The sequence below is a fragment of the Balaenoptera physalus genome (assembly GCF_965194825.1).
Source record: "Balaenoptera physalus genome assembly, chromosome: 16".
Classification (NCBI taxonomy): domain Eukaryota; kingdom Metazoa; phylum Chordata; class Mammalia; order Artiodactyla; family Balaenopteridae; genus Balaenoptera; species Balaenoptera physalus.
This window is the reverse complement of record NC_138898.1, coordinates 1,754,088-1,772,810: the sequence shown is the minus strand read 5'-3', so window position 1 is coordinate 1,772,810 and position 18,723 is coordinate 1,754,088. Positions and strand designations below refer to the sequence as shown.

The 18,723-nt window shown below is 56.1% G+C and overlaps 1 protein-coding gene across 2 annotated transcripts in view; it reads right to left on the bottom strand.

Annotated features, from left to right (window-relative positions):
• The window catches only part of TAF4 (TATA-box binding protein associated factor 4), a 74,841-nt gene extending 56,141 nt beyond the window's left edge, over positions 1–18,700 (bottom strand). The window contains exons 1-2 of one of the 2 annotated variants that reach the window (XM_082428291.1): positions 18,373–18,699; positions 17,341–18,291 (exon numbers count right to left, since the gene is read on the bottom strand). In XM_082428291.1, coding sequence (XP_082284417.1) covers positions 17,341–18,291; positions 18,373–18,619 — 1,198 coding nt within the window. In that variant the 5' untranslated portion in view covers positions 18,620–18,699. Of the gene's footprint in view, positions 1–17,340 lie in introns of both variants that reach the window. The other variant, XR_014254479.1, reaches the window with a different exon arrangement.
• Positions 18,701–18,723: the final 23 nt, after the last annotated feature.

Here is an 18,723-nt window from a genome sequence, read left to right as displayed (position 1 = left end):
CAGGGAGACCTTCAGAGGCACAGCCTCATTTTAGAGAACCTGACCTACAAGTGGGGTGGTAAAATCTTACAAAAGGGACACCTGCCCATGACGCTGAGATGCCAAGCCCTTCTTCTCTCTGCTGTAAAGGCAGCGCTCACACCACATCCAACCCCAAAGTGCCTCAACCTGCTCTGGAACATGTCGGGCTCTGCCACGGGAAAAGTGACCCCTGGTTTCCATGATAAGAGCATGGTGAACATAAATGTCTGCTATCAAATTCTGATCATATGGAAAATGACACGATCAGGGAAGCCAGAGATCCACCATCTCAATACAGCACCCAGAATCCCTCACCAGGACATTCAGGCACAGGGGCTGCCTGATGAACAAGCGCCTCCCAGGCCACTGCTCCCTGGGGAGCCCCCAGACCCATTCTTCCTCCTACCTCACACCCTCCACCAAGGCTCAGCCCCTGCCCCCACCGCCACGGCCGCCCAGAGGGCACTTCCCTCTTCCCCACCCACAGCGTGTGGCCACCTGCCCAACCCCTCCCCAGAGCGGGGCACCCCTGGTTGGGGAAGGTTGCCTTCTAACGCAAGCACCAAAAATCACCCCTCAAAGTCCCGAAAGCCCCCGGGGGCTCGGGCAGGGCCAGGTCCCCTGGGCAGCGACACTGGCGCTTGTCACTTAAACCCCAGGCCAAGAAGGGGGCTTGCCCTTGGGGGGTCCAGTTCCAGAAATGCTCTTCTCAGAACCCTGGACCCACTCGGGGACTGAGAAGAGCGACAGTCCATCCCGAGGCCTGGACAGGGCAGGAGTCTCCCTCAGGCTTTCCCTGCCGCGTCAACGGGGCTCCTCCAGCATCCCAGGGAGGCTGCTCCCTGATGACTCCTCCCCAAATACCCCCATTCGTGACCAAAACTCTCAATAAAGGAATAGAAATGAAGTTCTTCAACTTGATAATCTACAAAAAACCAACAGCTAACATCATACTTAATGATGAGAAGCTCAAAGCTTTCCCACTAAGATCTGGTACAAGGCAAGAAATGTCCCCTCTCACCACTGCTTTCAACTGGAAGTCCTCCTGACCAGTGCAATAAAAGAAAAGGAAATAAAAGGTATGCAGATTGGAAAAGAAGAAATAAAACTGTCTTTGTTCATAGATCATATGATCATCTATGCAGAAAATCCAAAAGAACTGGCAACAAACAAACAAAAACAAACAACTCCTGGAACTAATACACGACTACAGCAAGGTTGCAGGATACAAGGTTAATATATAAAATTCAACTGCGGGACTTCCCTGGCAGTCCAGTGATTAAGACTCCACGCTTCCACTGCAGGCGGCACAGATTCTATCCCTGGTCGAAGAACTAAGATCTCACATGTCGTGGGGCGCAACCAAGAAAAAAAAAAAAAAAATTTCAATCACTTTCCTATAAACCAACAATGAATAAATGGAATTTCAAATTAAAAACACAATACCATTTACATTAGCACCCAAAATTTAAATACTTAGATATAAATCTAACATAATACATACAAGGATGAATTAAATCAAAGGAGAACTAAATCAATGAAGAGATATTCCATGTTCATGGATAGGAAGGCTCAATACTGTCAAGATGTCAGTTCTTCCCAACTTGATCTGTAGATTCAACACATTCCCAATCAAAATCCCAGCACATTATTTCATGAGTATCAACAAACTGATTCTAAAGTTCACACGGAGAGGAGGCGAAAGACCCAGAATGGTCAACACAATATTGAAGGAGAAGAACAAAGTTGGAGGGCTGACTACCCAACTTCAAGACTTACTAAAAAGCTACAGTAATGAAGACAGTGTGGTACTGGGGAAAGAACAGACACATAGATCAACGGAACAGAACAGAGAGCCCAGAAATAGACCCACACAGACATCGTCAACTGATCTTGGACAAAGGGCCAAAAGCAATACAATAGAGCAAAGACAGTCTCTTCAACAAATGGTGCTGGAACCACTGGACACCCATCCACAAGCAAAAGATGAATCTAGACACAGACCTTACACCCTTCATGGGAATTAACTCGAAATGCATCATAGACCTAAATGTAAAGTGCAAACTATAAAACTCCAAGAAGATAACAGAGGAGAAAACCTAGATGACTTGGGCCTGGTGATGCCTTTTCAGATACAACACCAAAGGCAGGATCCATAAAAGAGAAAATTGATAGGCTGAACTTCACTAAAACGAAAAACATCTGTTCTACAAAAGACAACTTCAAGAGAATGAGAAGACAAGCCACAGACTGGGAGAAAATATTTGCAAAAGACACATCTGATAAAGGACTATTAATCAAAATATACAAACAACTCTTAAAACTCAGTAAGAAAACAAACAATCCAACTGGAAATGGGCCAAAGACCTAAACAGGTATCTCAGCAAAGAAGATATACAGATGGCAAATGAGCACATGAAAAGATGCTTCCCGTCATATGTCACCAGGGAAGTGCAAATTAAAACAATGAGATACCACTATATAACTCTCAGAATGGCCAAAATCCAGAACACTGGCATCACCAAATGCTGGTGAGGAAGTGGAGCAACAGGAACTCTCATCACTGCTGGTGGGGATGTGAAATGGTGCAGCCACTTCGGAAGATAGTTTGACAGTTTCTTACGAAACGAATCATACTCTTACCATATGATGCAGCAACTCTGCTCCTTGGTATTTATCCAAAGGAGCTGAAAACTCATGTCCACACAAAAACTTGCGCACAGATGTTTAAAGCAGCTTTATTCACAACTGTCAAAACTTGGAAGCAACCAAGATGTCCTTCAGCTGGTGAATGGATAAATAAACTGCAGTATGCCCAGATAGTGGAATGTTATTCAGTGATAAAAGGAAATGAACAATCAAGCCATGAAAACACATGGTGGAACCATAAGTGTATATTACTAAGTGAAAGAGGCCAATCAGAAAAAACTACAATACCGTATGATTCCAACTATACGACACTCTGGAAAAGACTATGGAGACAGTGACAGTGAAAAGATGAGTGGTTGCCGGGGGTTGGGGGAGAGAGGGATGAATAGGTGAAGCACAGAGAATTTTGAAAGTAGTAAAACTACTCTGTATGATACTATAATGGTGGACACAGGTCATTATACATTTGTCCAAACCCATAGGATGTACAGCACCAAGAGTGAGCCTGATGTAAACCATGGACCCTGAGTGACGATGAGGTGCCAATGCAGGTTCATCAGTTGTAACAAACGCACCATCTGGTGGAGGGTGTGGATAATAGGGGAGGTTATGCATGTGCGGGGGCAGGGGGCATACAGGTAATCTCTATACTTTTCTCTTAACTTGTTGTGAAACTAAAAATGCTCTAAAAAAATTGTCTTTAAAACAATCAGCTTTGGGGACTTCCCTGGTGGTCTAGTGGTTAAGAATCCGCCTTCCAATGCAGGGGACACGGGTTCGATCACTGGTCAGGGAACTAAGATCCCACATGCTTAGGGGCAACTGAGCCCTCGTGCCTCAACTAGAGAGCCCGCGAGCCGCAACTACTGACCCCGCACACCACAACGAAGAGCTCGCGCCACAACAAAATATCCCGCACGCCGCAACTAAGACCCAACACAGCCAAAGATAAATAAATAAGTAAATAAATATATATTTTTTTAAGTCTGCTTTCGCTAGTACCTGGAGAGCGTGGCCTCTTCCCACCGCGGGCTGCACCCCCCAGCCCCACGGGGCCGACCCGCCCATAGCAATGGTTGCCCCCTCCTGCCTGAGCTCCGTTATCCGTTATCCGTGTCCTCTTTTCACTCTCAAAAAAGCTGCCGCTGAGCAATCACTGATCCGTCATCCTCGTGCTAATGCGCCCAACCTCAGCCCCGCGGCCACCCTGGCAGACTCTGGGCGCTCCCACTGCCCGATTTCTCCCGGTGACCCAGTGCTTTGCCGCAGGCAGGCCACAGCGCACACGGCCCCCCTCCCCACCGCTCCCAGGGAAGGAGGCAGGGCCCCCCCATCCAGCCCAGACCCTCCCACCTGCCTCCTGCACACCCCTCCCCACTCCATCCCCACGGCAGCTCCTCACGCTCCCCCACCCCCAAGGCCGGCTCTGCCCACACGCATCCCTCTGGCTCAGTGCCCGGCCCCCAGCGACCTCCTCCAGGGCCTGACCACACACCCTCCTTCCCCCGCCACACTCTCCGTCCCCAGGTGCACGTCCAGGAGCCAGCTCGAGCCCCAGGCGGGGCTGTGCTGAGTCCGCAGGCGCACCAACAGCTCAGGGTGACTTGGACACGGGTGACAGCCCGACATGATACAGTGGGCTAAAATATGTTAAAATTACTTTCATCTTGCTGTACGCTCATGTTTTTTGTCCTTTTTAACTGCTACTAGAAACTGAACTTTCCGTGTGGCTCACATCACATTTCCACTGGAGAGCCGTGCTCTAAAATCTCCCATCTTTCAGAAACAAGCCCAGAAACAACCAAAGAGACTGAGACTCCTGAGACTCCACTTGCATGTCCCCCACCGACAGTCCCCAAGCACCGTCCTGACACCCCCAAGGGCCCTTCTCACCTTCCCCCAGGCTGGCCCGTGCCAGTCACCAGCCTCCAGGCCCAACCCAAGGGCAGCTCCATCTTCACCTCCCTGCCAGGTGAAGACACTCACCTCCTTGACACGCTCCTGACCCCACACCTGCCTCCCCGCCCCGCCCCGAGGGCCCCCTTCTTCCCCTATCTCCTCTGCAGTATCCTTTGCGGCACCCGCCTGTTCCACCTCCAGGTGTCAGAAGGTCTCAAAACACACCTGTGGGCGCTTCTTCCCTCTCTGGCTATCCTACCCGTCCCCCAAACCAGGCGAGCACACCGACCCCCTGGTTTAAAGTACCATCCCCCTTTCAGGGACCCCCCCCTTCTAGGTCCCCAGCCCTGAACCCACTTCTGAATTTGACTCACATCTCAATTCCCGCCGACACTCACTTGGGCGTTTAGGGGACAACCCAAACGCAAGCGTCTAGAACCAAGTACATGAGTTTTCGTAAGCAAATAACTGGCCTGTGCTCAGCATATCCCACACGTTGCTGGGAAGTGGCAACGCTTCCTGGGCTGGCGATTCCTGCCACGACAGGACCGTGCCCCCTGCTCCCCCACTGGACACCCCAGCAAGGTGAGCGGGGCTGAAGAAGCTGTGGGGTCCCCAGGTGACAAAGGACCGCCCGCCCTACAGGAGGACGACTCCTGCACCACGACACCCGAGAAGCCAAGGTCCCAGAAGATGGCCCACAGCACGGCCCTCTCTACAAAGTTACAGCAAAACCAAACACACGGTTCAGCAACCTTTAGGAAGACGCCACGAGCAGGTAGGAAGGGGAAACGAGGGTGTGGTGACCACGAGTAGGGACAACGGCTGCCGCAGCCAGAGAGGTGGGAACCAGTCAGTCACGCGGGAGGTGGGCAGGGACCCAGCTCTGCTGCCGGGGGTATCACAGGTGCTTATTAAACTGTTACATGACCAGAGACCGTGACTAATTCACGTCTACACATCTCAGATCCAAACACACTTATCCTGTCCTCCACTGGTCTCCATCTCAACCAACGGCTCCCTGAAGTCTCGGCCTGTCTACTGAGCGGAGAGACCACAAACGCCCCCAGGCCTCCCTGACTCAGCGGCGAGCACGCACACCACGAGAGCGCCAGGCTGATGCTGAGGCCAAAAAGGAGCGACGCACAAGCCGCGCCCCCTGCCCTCAGGTGCCCCTGCCTTGCTGACGAGACCACAGTCAAAACCAACTGGTAACCCACAAGAAGCCCCACCTGGACGGGCTCAGAGCCACCTGCCCTGCTGCTGGGACACATGGAGACAGGCCTCAGTGAGAGACACGTGACACATGCAGTCCTGAGGAAGGGCCTGCTCTGCCTTGGGGGCCACAGACGCCAGGGTCCAGGAGCAACACAGGAGCTGGCGCCTGATGACGGGCAGAAGTGTCCAGAGTGATGTTCTCGGCAAAACGAAGAGCGGCCGTGACGTACGGCTGTGACCCGGGCGCTGACTGATGAGGAAGAAGGCAGGCATGGGCTTCCCTGGTGGCGCAGTGGTTAAGAATCTCCCTGCCAACATGGGGTACACGGGTTCGAGCCCTGGTACGGGAAGATCCCACATGCCGCGGAGCAACTAAGCCCGTGCGCCACAACTACTGAGCCCACGAGCCACAACTACTGAGCCCACGTGCCACAACTACTGAGCCCACATGCCACAACTACTGAAGCCCGTGCACCTAGAGCCCGTGCTCCGCAACAAGAGGAGCCACCGCAATGAGAAGCCCGCACACCCCAACGAAGAGTAGGCCCCGCTCACCGCAAACTAGAGAAAGCCTGCATGCAGCAATGAAGACCCAACACAGCCAAAGATAAACAAATTAAATAAATTTTAAAAAAAAAAAGAAGGCAGGCGTGCGCAGGAGCAGGGGGATAGGACTGTGAACCCCCAGCGGGCAGGCCGCTGTCGAGAGCCCACGCTTCCTCCCCAAGCACTGAGAACTCACGGAGGTTCCTATATGGAACTGCCCCAAGCAGAGGGGAACTGAGTGAGGAGGGTGTGAGGGGCCCCTGAGTGACCGCGACCACACCCTCCCACCTCTGGAGCTCCACGTGGCACTGCCCACGACACCACACTAAGCATCCATTCATGATCACATCCAGGAATTGGCTTGGAAAATTTTAAAATACACACAATTATAAGAACAAACATTCAAGGACTTCCCTGATGGCGCAGTGGTTAAGAATCCGCCTGCTAATGCAGGGGACACGGGTTCGAGCCCTGGTCCGGGAAGATCCCACATGCCGCGGAGCAGCTAAGCCCATAACCAAAACTGCTGAGCCCACGCTCTGGAGCCCGCGAGCCACAGGTGCTGAGCCTGTGCACCTAGAGCCCGTGCTCCACAAGAGAAGCCACCTCAATGAGAAGTCCGCACACCGCAACGAAGAGTAGCCCCCGCTCGCCGCAACTAGAGAAAGCCCATGCGTGAAGGAACACACGGCACAACACAGGTGGGAACACAGATCCGAGTGGTGTCCCTGCACAGCCACGAAAGTGGGCTCACACCGGGCCCCACCCCACCTGCTTCCTGCACACGGTGTACTCCTGCCGTCCGGCCGTGCTGACCCGGAGAATGGAGCCCGGATGCTCTCCGCCAGCTCTGCCCGTGCCCACGCATCCCCGCACTCACCTGTCCCACCCTGCTAAGGCTAGGCCGGGGACACAACACTTGTCTCTAGGGCAGCAGGTCCCCAGCGGGTCGGCAGCCCACACCCACACCAGGAGACTCTGCTGGCGGCCCCAAGGTCGCCAAGCCAACAGCACCCCCAAGCGCAGCCTCAGAGCCCCCGTGGAGGTGTGTCTGCAAAGCCCGCACAGCTCCAGGACCAGGAAACCTAGACGGCACCAGGCAGCGGTTTCCCAACCGCTCAGCGTGGAAGGGAAGCAGGGGTCAGTCCACGAGGGCCCAGGCCAGGCACCGAGGCCCAGAGCGGCCGGGAGCGCTGCCTGGACCTGCACCATCGCTGACAAGCTCTGGCTCAGGGCGCTCTGCCTGCCTCCCCGTGGCCCAGCTGGAGGCCATCTCTACTACACCACCCGAGGACTTTCGAAGTGGGCATTCTGAACGGAGTTTCTTGAACTGCTAAACACATAACTAAGTGGCACCAGACCTGACTTGTTATCTAATCAGTCCTAAGCAGCAGAGAAAAACTCTGGAGCCTCCAGAACTGAATATAACAGACGGAACCTCTATTTTGAGAAATTACACCAGGGGACGGACTGACTAATAACACTGCATCTCAGAAATGACAGAACACTCGCCCCACTCCTGCCCTCACGCACTGACCTACAGTGGTTCAGCACCACGACCCCGTCAGAAAGGCACTCCCTGAGGACGGGACCGCGCTGCGGCGGCATAAGGTCGGACCTGAACCTGGTGCTCAGTCAGTGCTTGCTGACCGACGAGGGACCAAGCCCTCCAACCGCTGCCCTGGCCTGCGGGGCCACGAGTAGGGCTGCTGGCTGTCCACCAAGACAGCCCCCGGACACAGGCCGAAGGAGCCCTCGGCCTCTGCCATCAGGAGAAAGGTCCCGGGCCTCAAGGCCAGGGTGCCTCCTGACCGCTCCCCTCTCCAGCCGGCAAGGTGGCCTCGACCGGAGCACCTGCGGCCTGTGCAGAGAAGAGCCCGCGGGCGCCGTGAGGGGCCTTTCCAAGCCGGGACCGCGGAGCACAGTTCCTGCCACCCCGAGAAGCCCGCGGCCCGGGCACTCCACGCCCCCCCACACCTGCGTCTCCAGAACGGGTGGCAGGCACGCTCACCCTGGGGACAGCCTCTCGCCATACGGAGTTTCCCCGTGAAAAGCCCCGTCCCTGTGCATTAGCTGTTTCAAGTCGGCACAGCCGTGAGGGGTACACGGGAAGAAGCAGGCACCCTGGAGGCCCAGCCGGCCGGCCTCTCTCTGGGCCCAGCCCCTCGGTAACTGGCCACCGGGTCCTCGAAAAGCCACTCACCTCCAGTCTCAGCATCTTCATCAAGGGAGGTCATCTTCACAGGACCGTCCGGCTCCAGAAACCTACAGACCCCTGCATCCCTCCATCTGCACGTGGCAGGAAGTCAAGGACTGCAAACCACCTGAGTTCATCAACTCACGCACCATGTCGAAAGTAATGATGTTCATTCTAAGCCGTTTTCATAAATAAAACAGCAAAGAGGCCAGGGGATGGCACTCCCTCAATGACAAACATCCGACATCACAAAACACTCTTAAAACAAGTACCCCGTGTCTTTCTTCCCCAAAGAGCAGGCAGCATTCAGGGCCACCCTTTCCTCCTGACCCTCTGCCCTCCCCAACTCCGCCCCAGTAGGGGGGCTGCGCACTCCCCACCTTCTCCCAGGAGGCAGCCCTCACTTGCTGGGTCTGCGCTGAGGCTCCCTTGGGGGTGACCGTCCACAACCAAAAATCCCATCGAATGCCATGACTCCCAAATTCTGACCTCTTCCAACCTCTCTCGCAAGCTCCTGCCTTATATTTAACTACCCACCTCTGATGTTTCCTCTGGGAATAGGCATCTCAAACTTAACGTGTCCAAACACACACATCTGTCCCCACCCTCACTGCCCACCCAGGGAACGTTCCACCTTCTTCCGTGTCACTGTGGTCCCGAATCTCAGTCCCTCTCGGACTCCCGTCCTCGTCCCTGGCCTATCAGCAAGTCCACAGCGCTCCACCCTACACCGGCACCCCAGGCCCGGCTACCTGCCCCGCCTGGACGCTGCCCGTCCTGCCCCGACCACCTCACCCCTGCATTCCACAGGCCACAGACACAAAGTGCTCTCACAACACAGTTCGGATTCTACCGCTGCGCTGCCGAAACCCCCCGAAGCCTTCGCAGCGCACCTGGAATAAACTCAAACCCCCAGCACACCTGGCTACACGGCTCTTTAGCCAGCCAGCCCCCATCCATCCCCCGTGGCTCCCCCCACCCCCGCTCGCCCACTCCGGCCCAGGACCTTCTCCGTGACCTGCCCTCGGGCCCCTGCACTGGCTCCCTCCTCCGCCTGAACCCAGGTCCCGGGCGGCACGCGGCTCCTCTCTCACTACCCAGGTCTCACTCGCCTGCTCGGAAGGCCTTCCCGGCCGGCGGTACGTCCCTCGTCCACTCCTTCATCAACTTAGGCTGAGAAGCCCTGCCGGGGCTCCGCGTGTTTGTGCGCGGCCTGCTGCGCAGCACGACGAAGCACCCTGGCAGCAGGGGCCCCGTGGGACTGGGGGCCCCAGCTTGGGCGCCGGCCCCACGGCAGCCTGGCTCACTGGCTCAGCCCACGCCTGGAAAGCATGAGTGCGATCGGGCCGCCGTCTCCATCAACACCTCCACCAACCAAGGGATTTAATTAACCTCACCTGGTTGAAAAAAATGTGACGTAAAACTAGACACAACTTTCTAAAGAAAGTCTTTAGAACGCTATCGATTTCTAAACAGCCGTATTTTGGCCACGTTTCTAAAAACCATGGTTTCAAAAGCGTAAATGGTCAAGCTCTTCGGAAGACAATCTTTATCAAAGACCTGAAAGTGCTCAGCCCAGCAGACGCACACAGAGTGGACACAAGGACAGCCACCTAAGGGTCATTCATGACAGACCAGTGGACATCAGCACAGCAGCCTGTCACAGGGCCCTGCGACGAAGTGTCGGCCCGAGGCAGTGGGGGTCCAGGCGGACGAGGGGCACTTCAAAGATCACTGAGGGGTGGGAGCTGCACTCAAAACTCAGGCAGGAGAAGGCGGGCCACAGGGCCCCTTTCTTTCCAAACTTCCTAAGGGAATAAAACTAATTTTATGATCAGAAAAAACTGATGAGGAAAGGAGTCATTTTCAAGTGACTAATGATTTTAATAACACAGTTACATTTCAAAAATCAATCAAGAATGCTTTCCTTTTTAATTCTTCAAATACCTGTCGTGATACTTAAGATGCTACTATTTTACAGCATCTTTACAGATCAAACAGGCATGCAGCAGACTTGTCTCTTATGTGCTGGGCTCACTACCACCCAGCGTCCGTCTGCATAAACCTTATGAAGGTGAGCTCCCCTGTGAGAGGTGTAAAAACTCCTTTAAACTCCTTTCCTGAGCAGCTGTCCACATACTTCAGCACAAAGTCTCGGAGTGGAGAAGCTGCCTTCTTGCCTTCTCCCCGTGATGCCGAGACACGGCCATGTGGGCGGTACGCGCTGCCCTCTCCCTCCCCAAAGCTCGCAGTCTCCTCGCTGACCCCACAGGCCTCTCTGCCCTCTGTGGAGTGTCCAGCCAACACCTGCCACTCCGACCAGCAGACACACACCTGGCAGGCCGCGCCCAGGCCTGGGGAGGAGGGCTTAGGTCTCCTGGCTGCTAGAGTCCTGCCCTGTCCACTTGGTGTCTACTCAGACCACTGACCTCCCCCACAAAAACAAGTCACTTGAGAGCTAGAACCTTCTTACCGCTTGCCCCTAAGTTCTAAAATCTGACACCCAATTTGATACGGTCATAAGAACTGTTTTAGGATTCCCCCAACCTCTGGAACTAGAAAATATTCGGCAACAAGCACTGGAGGATGCTAGTTCCCCAGTGTCAGCGCGGATATCCCGCACCCTCCTCTTCACCTGGTCACACGTTTGGGCTCAAAATCAGCATGCATGTCCCTTCCTCCCAGGCCATGTGGAAGAGGCAGAAAGTTCCCATCCAGGCTCTAACTTCAGGAGGGAAGGACAAAAGTCCAACTCAGCTTCACAGGCCTGCAGGGCTGCAGAGGGGCTCTGCACTCACAGGCCCTGCTTCAAGCCCGGCTCACGATGCCTACGCCGAGAGGGTGGGGAGCTCCCCGGCCTCCATCCCCGGCCTCCATCCACGGCCTCCATCCCCGGCCTCCATCCACGCCCATGCAGCAGCACGGACAGGCAGGCAGCCAGACAAGGAAGCCGGACAAACAGGGGCGACATCTATGCACTTCTCAAATGGGGGCGGGGGGAGGAATCTAAATTGTGCACATTTTTTGTATCTCTTTGTTTACTGAAGGTTTTAATTCCTTGGTGTAGCTATTCGAAGACATATAAAGTTCAAAATTTTTAGGACTTCCCTGGTGGCGCAGTGGTTAAGAATCCACCTGCCAATGGAGGGGACACGGGTTCGAGCCCTGGTCTGGGAAGATCCCACATGCCACGGAGCAACTAAGCCCGTGCGCCACAACTCCTGAGCCTGTGCTCTAGAGCCCGTGAGCCACAACTACTGAGCCCGCGTGCCACAACTACTGAAGCCCGCGTGCCTAGAGCCCGTGCTCCACAACAAGAGGAGCCACCGCAATGAGAAGCCCACGCACCGCAACAGAGTAGCCCCCGCTCGCCACAACTAGAGAAAACCCGCGCGCAGCAACGAAGACCCAACACGGCCAAAAATAAATAAATAAATTTATTTATTTTTAAAATTTCAAAATTTCTCATTCAAAGCGTGCATAGCTCTACCCTAGAAATACAAAGTTTCCAATTTTCAATCATGACTTTATAGCACTTGCTCTACTTCACTGAGCGTTAAAGGGCAATTATTCTAAGTAAGAAGCTCTGAAGTGCATGCATTTGTAATTTACAGGCCAGGAGCCACGGTCCCCTCAGGCCCAGCAGGAAACAGCACAGTTCAGTCACCTGCCAGGCGCACAGCACCCAGGACAGAGGGTCCTGCTGCAAACAGCTCCCCTCTCCTTTGGTTTTCTTACTTAGTTCGACTGCTTTATTTACTATCAAAGGCCTGATTAAATAAAAGGCTGCTGACCTCCAGCCGGAGACAAATTTCAGAGGTGAGAGCTCTAAACGGTGACCGAATCAATCAAGACAATCAAGAAAATCTGAGTCTCCTGCTTGTTATCAACATGAAGACAAGGAAAAGTGCTTCTGAGACCTATGCAAATTACCCCAAATCTCAGGCAAGTTTCTCCAGAGTCCTTCAAAATCTCTGCTTCAAGATTTTCAAAAACGGTTTTAATTATGTTTTGATCAACTCACATACAACTAGTGATTTATGAAAAAGCTTTCTTAGAACGTATCATTTGCGATGAGGAAAGCTTACACTTACACTGCAACGGGCTCGGGAAGCACATGGGAACCATCTCGTCTCGTTACGACTTCAAGGAAACAGGTGCGTCTGCTGCTCTTCCCACGGAGCTGCTCCCCCGGGTCGGGGTCTGCACCCGGCCGCTCCCGTTCTGATCAAACACCACCGCCGGGGGGCCCAGCGCCCACCTGTCAGAGACTCTGCAGGCCCTTGAGGAGCCGGAGCCCAGGCTCCACCCCACAGTCTGGGGTATGAGACAGCCGCCCCCTGGCCAGGAGACCACTTTCCCGACCGCTTCCTTCCAGAGCCCTCACAAAGAAGGACCCGCCCCTCACGCCGTAGTGCTCGGAAAGTTGTCTCTTCAAACTCCGGTGGTTCCGCCACAAGGGCAGGGCCCGCTGCCCTGGAGCGCAGTGAGAGCAGACGCCCCGGAGGGGCCTGAGGGACCCCCTTCCTGGCTGCTGCTAAAACGTGAGAACCACCAGCTCCGAAAGACACCCACGTATGTGTGCGTCATCCCAGTGCACGTCACCAAGACGGCTACGTCCACCCTGCGGACAGCCAGGTTCCAAGGCGGGACAGAGAGCGAGGCAGAGTGACCGCCTGCCTGCCCGCCGCGGGCCTCGCCTCCAAGCCGGCGGTGTGGAAGCGAACTCAGACGCCACTGTGCTACGCTAAGCAGAGCTGACAGTGCTGGCCGCATACAGCTCCCCAAGAGTTGTTTTTTTGTTTTTTGTTTTTTTTCTTCAAATGTCACTGTTATCTAAAGATGTCAAGAGAAAAACTCAGTGAAGGCCTTTAGCCTAAAGTGAGCCCCCTGCCCAGGTCCACTCTCTCTGCAGACAGCTGCACCCCCTTGCCCCCCATGGCTGCCAGGACATGTCCCCCAGGTCTACGGCCCACCTGTGACAACCTCAGCAACTTTCTCACTTACAGAAGCAGAGCCGACCACCACACCAGGCTCCCTGGTCACTGAGAACGTGTCCAATCTTGGCATGGTTTTGATGGGAATAAAACTGTGTTTTAAACTTTGCTGCCTCTACAGCAACATACTGCTTGGAAATCAGTGAGAAACGTAATGGAGCTGAGACAGCGTGTGAATAAACGCTACTTGACAGTGGTGTGTACCGTTCCTCCCAATGCAATTTCACAGTGCTTCACAAAATGGTCAAGCTCACTTTCCACCTGGGGAAACTGAGGCTCCAAAGAACCATATATTCTGTCCCAGGTCAAGAGTGCCCTCAAGTAACAAAATCTAAACTCCTAAGAACGTCCCTTGTGCCAAAGCACTTCTGCCAAAGTCGGCCACCAGACGTCCAGAACCCAAAACTCTGGGGCTGCCACCTGGCTCAGGATCAGCCTTCCCAGAACTCAACCCGGTCCACACAGCACAATCGGCTACCCTGGACTCTTTTTCCCCTTTCCCCACCATCCAATAATTCTATTCACCAAGGATGGGAACCCCTGCCCTAGACCTCAGCAGCCTCAGGAGTGTTCATCTTAAGCCAGCCCCATGCAAACATTCCCGAAGCCCAGGTATGGAGGAAAGGTGTTCTATCCTGGAATGAGAACCGACACTTCGGCCAAACCTTAGACCCACAGGAGAACAAATTCTCTGTGAAAGCAGAACAGACAGACATACACTGCTGAAAATGCAAGTTTGCCAAAAGATAACCTTTAGAAATAAGCATCTCTAGCGTAACACCTATCTGAAAAGATCTCTTGAAACCATTTGCGCACATGCCAATTTTGGTGTCGTATCACTTTTCTCTCCTTTCAACTATAATAATAATGCTACTTCGATGTTATGACTATTCTAAGCTGTACAGAACTAACTAGTGCTTTTCACTGTTCTTGGGTCCACTGCCTTTGCTGCAACAATCTCTCTGAAGGATTATGTGTTCTTGATATTCCCCACAGCAGATAAAATTGAGACTCTGGTACCCTTAAGTGAGTAAATTAATTACAATAACATCAACGTCTCTTTACAAAACCGTCCTGACAAGGAATATCGAGACTGAGTTTACTGAAACCAAGTTCAACGTGCGCTCACGGTGGGCTGTGAGGATGAAACACGCAAGGCCTGACTGGCCCTCAGGGACTCGGTGAAACCTCTGTCCCTCTGTTTCCCCCCTCGGACTCTGACCTACAGGGAGGGAAGGCACAGGGAGGGGCAGGCCTCTCTCACCCACACTCCAACTGCCAACAGTCTGTTATTTCACTTGACACCTAAGTGTAGCTTTGAAAACCCTGCCCACCCCTAACACCTGAGTACTAACAAGAATGAGCGATCATCCAAGCAATAGTTATTTTTACAAGTTAATTCCACCTCCGCTTTGTACATTTTTATGATGAAAGATTTCAATGAAAAGGAAACATCAAACAGAATTTAATATTTTCTGATTGACCAATCCTACGAGGTAACTAGAATATCCGTAATCTGTCACTTTGATTTAAAGAATTAATTTATGCTATTTAAAAGAAGATACTTTGCTGTGGGGCACTAGTAGTAATTTTAACTATACTTTTTGTGCCTCTTCTGTTATATTAAAGTGAAGGAGCGGAATTAATCAGCGCTCCAAATCAGTAGATCAACTGTGGGGGGAGGGGAGCATGAAGAGATGAATGCGAATCTTTTATTTTCTAGAAAGCATTTGGCCCCTTTAAAGCACAGCTCTCAGCATTTGTCACCCAAACGTCAACAAGAGCTGTTCTCCGCTCTCACACATGGGACTAATGCAAAGACTCGTGAGAACTCCTGCGCAGAGTCAGCGCTTTCACAATTCTCTTCAAGGAGTCGCCTACTTGTCACATGCAGACATCCCTAACACACCGCTAGCACAGGAGGTGAGAGAGAGTCCAGGGTCAATCACAACGAAGATGACAGAGGTGCCCTTTCCAAACCACAGCTTCCTCCCCCCAGAAGAAATAAGGTAGCGAAGGCTTCACCTACGCAGAGGCCCAGACCAAGGGGATCCAGTCAACCCCAAACGGCCACACCTACAGGCACCATCCGGGCAGGCCGGGGGGCAGGGGGGGCCTCCGCCCCGCCCTGGGAGCCAGGCACAGCGCCAGCCTCGCAAAATTTACTGACGAGCTCACACCAGTTTTCAATAACAAAAGTGCAGTGCACGGAACCGGCCTTGCTAGGAGCGAGGCAGGTGCCGAGGACCACGGAGAAGGTATTTTAATAACTAGGTAAAAAGTATTTTGGCGTTTTCCATAATGTGCTACAACCACGAATTCTCTTTTTTAAACGTTACTGATCAAACATATCTTCCACTAAAAGGTCAAAAGACACATAATGAGCAAAACACAACCTTTAATAAAACCCTCCTACAAACTCAAAAGCAAACAAACTGTGCTGCAAGGGGCAGCGCGCACCTCTCAAGTAACTTACACCCCCCCTCACAGCAGGGGGGCTCCCACAACCACCCCAAAACACTGCTCTTGGCTGGAACTTCCCCTCCTCCCACCCCTGTGACATCAGGTCCCTGCCAGGCTTCGCCACCGCTCCAAACTTCACAGCACTTTGACAGCAAAACCTTCCTTCCAAGACGCTGAAATCCTCTCAAGGTGACCAACCGTTCTTTCCAGAAAGCATGGGGACACAGGCACAGGAGGTGCTGTTTCTACTACTCCTGTGCGGCGGCACACGTTACTACACAGCGGGGGAGGGGCGCTCCGAGTCCACGCAGGCGAGGCGGAGGGCATGGAAGGGAAGACAGGGAGCCCCAGCGCTGGAGTTTCTCTCTGCCCAGGAAGCCCGAAACAAAGCAGCGGGACACGTAGCCGTGGGGGACCTCTCGCTGGCGAACCTAAAGAGCTGCCGAGATGATGGGAGACGGAGCGTGGGATCACGGAAGCTCCCTCTCCTCCTGCACCCTCTGTACCTCCGAGGGACCCGCTGATGAGAGAGCACGTGCCCACCGCTGACTTCACTAGTAATAATCAAGGTAACCGGGCATCCTCTACATGAGAACACCGTGCAGAACGACACGGTGACTACGAGGAGAGCTGAAACACGGCTGCAGAGCAGGCGTGAGGCAAGGGCTCCGACCAGGAAGGCTGTGTGCCCCGCGACTCCTCCGGGCTCACCTGGGAACTCTGCCATCCTGGTGTCAGCAGGGCAGCGAAAGCTTTCCCTGCAGCCTTGCCCAGCCTTGTGGAGGGGGCATCACTCCGCTGACCTCACCAGGAAAGCGGGGTCCCTAGCCCACCGGCAGGGGATACCAATCACAACTCAGTATAATAAACAAGGAGAAGAGTTCAATGAGGACACAGACCACATGCCTGATCCCAGAAATCAGAAAGAGAGGTGCCAAGCGTGGGAAAGCCACGGGCCCAGACTGAATAACCCAGTAAGTTGTCCCCGAAGCAGCAGCTGCTACTGCTCTCCACCGTGGGGGAACTACGCAGGGGCACACAGGGCCAGGAAGGGAGCAAAGGACCCCCTCGCTGGACTGGCACCCCTGGCAGAGAAGCTCTGCAACGCAATGGACTAAGCTGGAGCCAAGCACTGCACCAGGTAGGAGGCCCCCACTGCCACATCACACACACACACTCCCGCACACACACTCGCACGCCCAGGACCGTCCCGCGCAGGAGCAGAGGCGCACCCCCGCTCGCGGCAGGCCCGCGCAGGGCCCATGACCTCCGCGTCCTGCCAGTCCGACAACTTCCTGGACGCCCAGCTGCGGGGCACGCACGCACCCGCCCGGCGGCGCGGCCACTCACCTGGGGGCAGCTGGAAGTTCTGGATGTTGGTCGGGTTCTGCGGCGGCTGCGGCAGGCGTGGGGCGAGAACCGTGGGCGTCAGCGTGGCCCGGATCCCGCCGGTGGTGGCCGAGGGCGTCCTGGGCAGACTCTGGGTCACCGTGCTGGCCGAGCCCTTGGGCAGCCCGGTGGGGGTACCGGGGGCCGGCGGCGGGAGGCCGGCGGCGGCGGCGGCGGGCAGAGCCCCTTGCATAGTTGGCCCGAGGATCATGCCGGCCCCCGCGCCGGCCGGGCAGCTGGCCGCCAGGGTCTGCGGCGGCGGGGGCGCCGGCTGCAGCGCGGTCTTGGGCGAGTCGGCCTTGGCCACCTGCGCGGGCGCGGCGGCGGGCCCGGGCTGACTGTTGGCGGCGGGCGCCGGGGCAGAAACGGGCGCTGGGGCCGGGGCGGGCGCGGGGGCGGGCGCGGGGGCGGGCGCGGCGCTGCCCCCGTTCTGCGCGGCCGCCGGGGGTCCGGCCGGGGGGCCGGGCGGCCGGGCCAGGCTGGCGGCGGCGGGCGGCGGCGGCGGCGGGGCAGCGGCGGCGGGCGCGGGGGTCGCGGGGGGCGCGGCGGGCGCGGGGGGCGAGGGGGCGCGGGGCGCGGGCGCGGGGGGGGCGCTGAGGAAGGGCGGCGTCTGGATGACAGTGGCGGCGGCGGGCTTGGGCGGCGGCGGCGCGGGCGCGGGCCCGTTGTGGAGCAGGCTGACAGCAGGTGCGGCGGCGGCGCGGAGCGAGTTCCCCAACGCGGCGCTCCCATTCAAAGTTTGCGCGGCGCCGGGGCCGCCGGGCGGGCCGTTGCGGGCGGCGGGCTTGGCGGCGGGCTCGGGCGCGGCCGCTGCCCCCGGCGCGCAGGCCCCGGCCGCGGCGCCCGCCCCGGCCCCGGCGCCGGCCGCGGCGCTCACGCCGGCCTCGAGCGCGCTCAGCTTCGCGGCGGGCCCTGCGGGGACAAGCGGGGCAGCGCAGTGAGGACGCGGGCCCGGCCGGCGGCCGCCCGCGCTCAGGCCGCGCCGCGCTCTACCTGCGGGGGGCGGCTCCGGCGCCGCTGCGGGCGCGCCCTCGGCCGGTACGGCTCCGGCTCCGACATGGTTCCCGAGCGCGCCGGCGGCCGCGGCCCGCGCCTCGGGCGCGCGGGGCGCGAGGTGGTGGTGGTGGGCCGCGCTGGCCGCCAGCTGCGACTCGAGCGAGCCCACCAGGTCGCTCACCACTTTCTCGTCCACCTCGCTGTTGAAGAAGACCTCGTCCAGCAGATCCGAGCCCGCCGCCATCTTTCCTCCTCGGCCCGCCGCCGCCGCCGCTCGGCCGGCGCTGGGCGGGGAGGAGGCTCCGCGCGGGCGGGCGGGCGGGCGGGCGGCCGCGGGGGCGGGCGGGG